The sequence below is a fragment of the Nanorana parkeri genome, unplaced genomic scaffold, assembly GCF_000935625.1.
Source record: "Nanorana parkeri isolate BGI_ZX_2015 unplaced genomic scaffold, ASM93562v1 scaffold1321, whole genome shotgun sequence".
NCBI lineage: Eukaryota > Metazoa > Chordata > Amphibia > Anura > Dicroglossidae > Nanorana > Nanorana parkeri.
In genome coordinates, this window is record NW_017307589.1 from 279497 (window position 1) to 289129 (window position 9633).

Here is a 9633-nt window from a genome sequence, read left to right on the forward strand (position 1 = left end):
AAGGGGGGGGGCGGGGGGGGGGAGAAGGTGGGTGTCCATGTTACCTCTGGCTCCAGTTCTGTCTGGTTATCCACCCAGCTCACTGACATCACTAGTTGCCAGAAGCTGGGCGGGTCGCCAGCCAGAGCGTCCCAGGTTGGTGACGAGAGAGCATGATTGGCTAGGAAGCCGGGCAGCGTGTAATGACTCACCGCCCGGCTTCCTGATTGGCCAGAAAGCCGGCTCCATGCTTCCTCCTCACCTGGAGGAAGCATTAAGTTATTAAATGCCGCCGGGCTTCCTTAATGGGACTTCCGGTATCGGTATTTGGTATCAGTGAGTACCCTGAACAAAATATCAGTACTCATACTCGATACCGAAAAACCAGTAACGGTGCATCCCTAGCGAAAATAAAGGAAAAATAAGCCTAAAAAAAAATAAGCTAGTATGTCCCTCGCTTTCCTTATGTCCCATACACTGTATAGGATGTGATGACTCTGGTGCCTTAGACCGCTGCAGGGGGAGAGAGGCTCCAAGGACTGGTCTACGAGCAAGATGTCTCCGTGGTTCGGGTTAATATAACTTTTTTTTATTTTAGCATCCAGACAAAAACGAGCACCCACTGCAAGGGTTAAGAATAGTTTTACCCAGAGTTCTGCTTTACGTATTGGTACGCTGTATTTACATTCTTCTGGGCCTACATACCCTTTAAGTCACTCTGAATGGCAAGTTTTCATGTGTGGCTGTAAATTGAACCTATACTTAAGCTGGCCATACACCTTACAACCATCGCAAGACTTTTGTCTTGCGATGGTTGTAAGGTAATTAAAAAAACGTACGATCTGCCCATCTTGGACAGTCAGATCGTACTTGCGATCATCGCAAGCCCGCCCCGCTGAGGGGCTGGCTTCCGATGACTGCAATGCTGAACGGGTAGTGTGCGCTTGCCCACCGACAATGGTACGATTCTCGGCTGGTTATCGAGCCTGCTCGTAAGACAAAAGACATGCGACCGTACAGTAGAAACGGTCGCACAACTTCCATACACCTGCCGATTATCGTACAATAATCGGCAGGTGTATGGGCACCTTAAAGGTGGCCATACACTGTACAACCATCGCAAGACCTTAGTCTTGCGATAGTTGTAAAGTGATTAAAAAAATTTACAATCTGCCCATCTTGGACAGGCAGATCGCACTCTCGATCATCGCAAGCCCGCCCCCCTGAGGGCGGGCTTCCGATGACCGCAATGCTGAACGGGCAGTGTGCGCGTGCGCACACCGGGCCCGTTCGGCACTTGTCTCCCGAGCACTGTTCAAACCAGCCGAAAATCGTACGATTCTCGGCTGGTTTTCTAACATGCTCCTTAGACAAAAGACGTGCGACCGTACATTAGAAACGGTCACACGTCTTCGTTCACACTGTTCGATTCTCGTACGATCGCGGGATTGGGCACCTTAATACTTATCCCTTTTGGTATTACAGCAGCTGATACAGATGGAAAACATAATTACCTACTCAGGGATCAGAAGTGAAATCCCTGATGTACATTAAAGAAATCTTTTCACCAAAAGACACTGTGATCAACTCAGACGTGCCGTGCACAGTGTCCTCCTTCACCACATCTCACCTTATTGATCTGTCCTTTAAGAAGGAAAGAGCTCGTCGTTTTCGGCTTTCAATAATACGCCGGGCATTATTCCTCACCTCTGCCTATGGCCTTGATTCTCAGTTCAGACACAAAAGCAGGCCGGGTCATGTACATTCACATTAATGCATGGAGGTCACTGCCGCTATGATGTCCATTAATGCGAACCCTGGCCATTTACTGGTGTGGGCCAAAGAGCAGACAGTGACTGCAGTTTACTGATTGTAAATGGTCATGTGTCACTGAACTTTCATGGAAATTCTACGTTTTAAAGGGAAAGTATAATGGTTTTTAGTCAACGTGTTTTTTTATATTGTTTCATTATTTGCTTAAAAATGCCTGTTTTACAATTTAATGTTTAACCCCTTGGAGAAGACCGAGGTGTTAGACCCCCTTCCTGTCCAGGCCATTTTTCAGTATTCAGCGCTGCGGTACTTTGAGTGGCATTTATTCAGTCATGGAACACTTTACTGAAATTAATTTTATACCATTTTTTGGGGACAGATGGAGCTTTCTTTTGGTGGTATTTAATCACCGCTGGGGGTTTTTTATTTTTTACTATATAAAGAAAAAAAGTAAAGAAAATTTTGAAAAAAGTTCTCCCTACGTTATATTATGAAACATTTATTATTAGCATTTTTATGGTAAAATATAAAAGACGGAGTCACGTCAAGTAAATAGACACCAAACATGTCATGCCTTAAAATTGTCTTCGCCTGTGAAATTGCAAAGAACTACCATACCCAAAATTACCAATAGGCGACGCTACAAAAACTTTTACCACTCACCAATTTAGTGTTAACACTGATTGATGGCCCTACAATTATTGCTTACATTCCGACATTCTCTGTGATATGTAACACGTGCGGCACAATTGTTGTTTTTGCATGTAGGCACACCAAATGTATGTCTGTGTTGGTATGTGCCTGTACATGGGGCTGGGGGACTGTAAAAAACTTTGGTGTCTTTATCATTTTTTTTTAAAATATGTGACTTTAATTTCTTCAACTTTTTTTTTTACACTTAACTTCCTTGCTATTACATAGGGTGCTAACATTCTCCCTATGTGATAGCACAGATACAGTGACAGGTCCTCTTTATGGAGACACCAGGGGTCTTTTAAACCCCTAATGTCACCTATGGACCCCAAAGAAGCTGATGAAGCAGAGATCTGCATCATCAGCTTCTTTTCCGGCTACAGCAACCAAAGAAATTGCACAATAAAACCGGTGTTAGAATGCACATTACTGTGTTTATAGCAATAACTTCTGCAGTATACAATTTTGATCACTAGATGGCAGTGTTTATAAGTTCTGTTATATATCTATGGTAGATATACCCTGTTGTATTGAACAAGGTAGATAATAAAGCTGTGGCTTCCTTCCTGTTGTCAAGCCATGTGCAGCATGCATATCAGACTGTGTGCTTGTGTTTCTCTGTGAGGCTGTGCAAGAAGTTCCAACAAACGGAAGTGGTGTAATACACATCACTTCTGGGTCCAGTGATTGGAGGGGAGATCAGCCACTGGAAGTGTGCTGATCTCCCTCCATTTTAAGTGCAGAGACCCGCCGTGGGGGTCCCTGGCCCGTACGGGGGACAACGGTGCCCAGGATAGCCAGTAGTTGTGGTGGAGGGGGAGCCCACACTTCTCCAGCACCATACAAGTGATCAGGAAACTCTATAGCCACCCAAATGCTTTTATGTAACAGCCATTGCCCTGTCGGCACCACCCAAGTCGATACGAAAAATGAAGGCGCCGGAAGGAGCCAGCCATCTGATTGGATGCAGTGACTGTTCGTAAGCAATTCTCCATCCAGCTCCTTTGATTTTGATAAGAAGTTGTGTCCATTTAGGAGGAAAATTGTTTGCCAAACAGTGTTTGCATCCAACCAGATGCATTCATTCTTCAGGAATTCTGACAGCCATGGGTTCCGTCTGTCTGTTTAGCGTGGATGGGGGAATCGATTGACTTTTCTCCGTTTAAATCCTGCCCTTTTATAGGGCTGATAAACAATCTATTGTCAAACAAATTGCATGTGAAGCCGGGCCTCGAAAATCAAAATTTAAACAATTTAAACATTTTGTACACAGAATTTAATTTGCTGATAACATGGCTGCCATGAGCCCACCCTTTTAAAGAAAGGGGGCTGGGTTAAATATTCCCTCTGCAACTTATTTGACTGGGCAAAGGTCACACAGTGCATTTGTTTCTGGTAAACGAGAAATTTTGGCAAAAAATTCTAATCTATGGTAGCAGGGAACCCAAATCTCATCCAGAACATAATTAATAAACAAAATATGCAAAATATTTGGAAGCCCTACTGTCAAGGCCCCTCTGTGTAGTGCAGTCCTAACTCTAATCTATGAGAGCCACCATCTTGGAGCATATATAGCAAAGGGTTAATTGGGTGCAGGTTCACCAGGAGGCAGCCCAACATCCTTACAGCACAGGAACACACCATGGCAGTTGAAGCCCCAGTGTGTCCGTGGGTAGTAGACACTGAATGCAATCAAATGAGATCTTAATATTACACGGCTGTTACTGATTGAACTAACCAAGAACCAACTAACCAACAAAGAATTTTGTCTTCAAATGAGCTAATCGTTTGGTAGAACAGGAAATGCTTCCCATGAATTTATTTCTAATCATCTGTGAACTATGATCTCTCTTTCTGGATAGTTAACAATTGTATAGAAACAGACACGATAGAAATCCACTGACCTCCTTGAGGAAAAAACTGAGCATAGATGAGCTTAAATGTTTCTTCATCCACTAATCCACTTGGACACTCCTAAAAAGAAATAACAGAAAAAGAAGGTTCATTATTTTTGTCATATAGGGCCTATTAACAAGTGAAACTAATTCTAGTGTAAGTGAACACACAGGCCACTGGATACCAATGTATGTGGGCACACAGGCTACTGGATACCAGGGTAAGCGGGCACAAAGCCCACTAGACACCAATGGAAGAGGGCACATGGGCCACTGAACTCCAAAGAAAAGGGGCACACAGGCCACTAGACACCAATGAAAGGGGTATACAGGCCATTGGACACCAATGAAAGGGGGCACAAAAGCCACTAGACACCAATGATAGGGGGCACAAAAGCCACTAGACACCAATGAAAGGGGGCACACGGGACATTGGACATCAATACAAGGGGCACACAGGTCGCTGAACTCCATTGTAAGAGAACACACACAGGCCATGGGACATCACTAAAAGGGGACACACAGGCCAATGCACACCAATAAAAAGGGGCACACAGGCCACTGGAATCCAATGTAAGGGAACAAACAGGTCACTGGACATCAATGGAAAGGGGCACACAGGCCACTGGACTACAATTAAAAGGGGCACAGAGTCCACTGGCCACCAATGGAAAGGGACACACAGGGGGGCACATACATCAGTTACCACCAAATATTGAGGGGACATTGATCACCAACATAAGGGGCACTTAATCCTGAACACTGCATGCTGAAAACTGTGCTGTGCAATTCAAAGGTCCTGACCCCTGTTCTCTGACTGCTGCACTGTATGTGCTATGTTGTACATTGCCCAGTAGTGAGCACTGCACTCTGTATGCTACACAGTTCTGACTGCTGCTGTTACACTGTGTTGTACATTACATAGTCCTCAGTACCACACTGTATAAGCTACAGAGTCCTTACCGCTGCACTGTATGCAGTATGCTGTATAATACATGGTCCTGACAACTGCACCCCATGCCCTACATAGTCTTTACCCATGCAAGATGTATGCTGTGTTGTATGTTACATTGTGTTGCATCACAGCACTAAATAGACTATGTTGTGGTGTGTGCAGGGGCCTTTGAAAATCATGGGATTTCTTGTGTTGGGCGTTTAAAAGCTCTTTTCCCAAAACGCCTAGGTGTAAACCAGGCCTAAGGTAGGCTTAGTGAGTTCTATGTCAATATTCTGTGTGTGTGTCTTTTGTGGTACTGTAATTAAGACATATTTTGTGAGGACCATAGTACATGTGTGCAGTATATACAGCAAGTAGACTGATGCCAGGTTTCCCTTTTCAGATGTGGCCGCTGTGCCCATTCAAGGAAATGACAGGGTAACAGCGGCTCCATCTGAACAGGGAAACCTGGGATTCCTGCCACAAGAAGCTGTAGGCCATTGCCGCAGGAATCACAGAACGCAGCAGGTGAATGCAGCCTTATAATGTAGATAAAATTGTGTTCACTTTTCAGACACCGTTATATAGTCTTTGCCAGCACAATAAATATTGTCACGTCTGATGCTCACATTTTTAAATCCTCTGTAGAGGGACTGAAGTTCCTTCTTTGTAAATTTGGTGACAGACTGCAGCTGCTCAAGTCCTTCTGGCTGGTGACGCACTGTTGATAACTCCAGTTCGCTGTCACTGCTATCTGCAAGACATGAGCATACAGTCAACTCTAATATATTTCATTGTATTAATAATTCAGAACTCTATATGCATAAGATAATAATTCATGTTGTTCTATGTCATTACCCTAGAAAGCCTACTATTGCATTTGATTTGGCACCTGGAAGTGGGGGGGGGGGGGGATTGAGCAACTTTCACAAGGGCCAAACTGTGATGGTTAGACAACTGGGTCAGAGCAACTCCAAAACTGCAGCTCTTGTGCGATGTTCCCAGTCTGCAGTGGTGAGAACCTTAGAAAAGTGAAGGAAGGAAAACCAGTGAACTGGAGACAGGATCATGGGCAGCCAAGGCTCACTGATGCACATGGAGCATGGAGAGTGATGGCTAGCCTGTGTAGTCTGGTTCCGATAGAAAGGTGTCTTAGCACTCAGTGCATCGCAGTTTATTGCGTATGGGGCCAAAAGTGCCTACAATGGGAACGTGAGCATCAGAACTGGACCATGGAGCAATGGAAGAAGGTGACCTGGTCTGATGAATCATGTTTTCTTTGACATCATACGGATGGCTTGGTGCATATGCATCACTTACCTGGGGAAGAGCTGGCACCAGGATACACTATGGGAACAAGACAGTGTGATGCTTTGGGTAATGTTCTGCTGGGAAACCTTGGGTCCTGCCATTCATGTGGATGTTAATTTGACACGTTCCACCTACCTAACCATTGTTGCTGAGCAAGTACACTCCTTCATGGAAATGGTATTCCCTGATGGCAGTGCCCTCATTCAGCAGTATAATGCGCCCCGCCACACTGCAAAAATGGTTCAAGAATGGTTTGCGGAACACAAAAATGAATTCAAAGTGATGACCTTAAAATTCTCCAGATCTAAGATCTGGAAAAACAAGTCCGATCCATGGAGGTCCCACCATACCACAGCACACCTTCAGAGGTCTAGTGGAATACATGCCTCGATGGGTCAGGAAAAGGTGGACCTACTCAATATTAGGCAGGTGGTCATAATGTTATGGTTGATAACATTTTCGTGTTCGATTAATCGAAAAAAAGTAATCGATTAATTTCGATTAATGGATTTTAACATCAATAGGTTGGGTTAAGGCTGTTCCTCTGGAGATCTAGTCCCGATTTATCATAGAAAGGGAAGGCAGGCTAATTGTGTAACCTTCCGCACATTTGCCCGGCTTAGACTTGCCTTCTCGTGACAATAATTAAAAAGCATTGCCTGCAGACAATCATCGCATGACGTCATAACACCAGGACAAGCATTCTAAACTGCTCACTGAGTTTAAAATCAAGTTGTTCAATCAATTGTACCATAAAGCATATCTGAGCATCTAAAATGATTGTAAGAAACACAATGCATGCAATGGATATATAAAATGGAGCTACATTTATACGATGAGCTAGATTGAGTACACTACTAAATTACCTGCTGCTGGATTTCCTCCTCTCCCTCGTTAGTTTTTCGTCGGCTAACGAAGGGCGGAGGAGTCCGGTGACGTCATGGACATCGCCGTCACCGGACTCCTCCCCCCTTCCCTTCGCTAGCCGTCACGGACATCGATGTCACCGGACTCCTCCCCCCTTCCCTTCGTTAGCCGACGGAGCCACCTGGGGAAGGGGGGAGGAGTCTGGTGACGTCGATGTCCGTGACGTCACTGGAACTACCGGAAGACCCGGAAGCCGGCGGAGAGGTGAGTACCGATCAAAAACATTTGAATCGATCAAAAAAATTAACGATTAATCGAGGGATTAATCGTTAATTTCCGCAGCCCTAATATATATATGGTCCTGACTTCTGCACTGTATAGCCTACATAGTCCTGACTGATAATGCACCAAGAGGACGATGGTACAAGACAGTTAGGCCTGGTTCACACCTGGACGTTTTACAGCGCGTTCCTACGCGCTGTAAAAAAGCTCAACATGTAAAAACCAATAATTGCCTATGGGCATGGTTCCCACCTGGGCGTTTTACAGTGCGTAGGAACGCGCCCTACGCCCAAAGAAGTACAGGAGCTTCTTTGGGGCGTTTTTCCGTGCGTTTCCATTGGTATTCCCGATTGTGGATCGGGGTTAAAGCGGTGACCCCGAGCCACACTTGGGAATACAGTGTACAGCTCTTACCTTGTCTGCGATCCCCGCTGTGTCCTCCGGCGGCTGCCGACTCCTGGGTTCGGTCCCTTGCGAGCGGCCGCGCCGCAGGGAGGCGGAGCCAGCGAGAAGTTTGAAAGTGAAAAAAAAAAATTGTTTTTTTTTTTTTTAAAAAGAGAAAATACGGAAAAAAAAATCATACCGCCAGTGAAAAACGTGCTAAAAAACGCGAAAAAAACGTGCTGAAAAAATACGCTCAGGTGTGAACCTAGCCTTACATGTTTTTCTATGCACCAAAGAAACTACATAACAGTTTATTTCACATGCAATGTGCCAAACTAAGCGGTCACGTGACAATTCGCATTCGTCAACAGCCATCACTCTTAGTTTATCTGAAGCCCTGTGTCTGACTGTAATATCGCATGTTTAGGACATAATCCAACATTCTGTATCTGTATTAGGTGCATTGCAGTGTTATTTTATATCTGCATATCACTAATGGTGCAGCTCGGACACGCTTCTTATATCATATATGTCGGAGAGTGTACAGTATCGGCTGAACTTTGCTTACTGCATAAGTGGTATTTGCTTTGCTTGAGATCCATTTCCTGCTCTAGCTCTCTCATAGTGCTCCCAATAATGCATCAAATTACCTCCGAGCCAATTGACTCATCCAGTCTGCCCTATAATCTTTCCATTTCATGGGATGTCATGTCTGCCTCAATTTATTATCAAGCTAACACTGTGTTTATCCCTAGCATCTTCGACCTCATTAAAGGTATTTGTTTCCTTCGCACATGTGGGGATTTTGTTCCCAGGAGATCGGTATTAACATGCTGAGTAAATGCAGATGTAAAGTTTTCAATGTTTTTATTTAATGTATTATTGAAACACAGTCACATTCTGTCTTATTGTACATATCAGTCCCTGTCCCAGGAGATCAAGGACGGCAAATACCCACTGGGCTAATCCTTATCAAGCCACTAGGGTCCTGGCTACTGATAGGGTGAAATGGCTGCCAAACAAAAATCAAGCGCTCAAGTTCCACAGTTTATACAGATAAATTCTAAATAAATTGCAAGAAAGAAACTAAAATCATAGCTTGTCATGGTAGAATAGAATCCCAGGTGATGGTGCTGCAGACAGAAAAACCTTTATTTAAATATATCCCACTATAGGCACAAAGTGGATAAAGCACCATTTGTGCACCAAATGCTTTTGCAAACCAAGATATGACCTAGTAAACGTGGCAGTGACATCATCACTGTGCTGTACATGGCTTGTGCAGAGAGCAAAGCTGTGGGAGTGACCTTGTTAAAGTCACAGTGACATCATCACTGTGTAGCCATTTGCAGAGAGCAGAGCTGTGGGAGGGATCCAGAAGGATCCACCCACTACAGGCTGCCTGCAGAAAACTACAAAAGGGGCGGGGACAAGACCAATCAACCTCCACAATGAGAGAGAGCAGCAGTGATTGGTCTTTATTACAGGAAGCTCCAAGTTTCACACTGGATT

At 44.6% G+C, this 9633-nt stretch overlaps 1 protein-coding gene across 1 annotated transcript in view; it reads right to left on the reverse strand.

Moving 5' to 3' along the window:
• The window catches only part of KCNIP3 (potassium voltage-gated channel interacting protein 3), a 20456-nt gene extending 11712 nt beyond the window's left edge, over positions 1–8744 (reverse strand). Inside the window, exons 1-3 of the mRNA XM_018569323.1 lie at positions 8690–8744; positions 5907–6058; positions 4350–4419 (exon numbers count right to left, since the gene is read on the reverse strand). Coding sequence (XP_018424825.1) covers positions 4350–4419; positions 5907–6058; positions 8690–8744 — 277 coding nt within the window. The remainder of the gene's footprint in view (positions 1–4349; positions 4420–5906; positions 6059–8689) is intronic.
• Between the last annotated feature and the right edge of the window lie 889 nt (positions 8745–9633).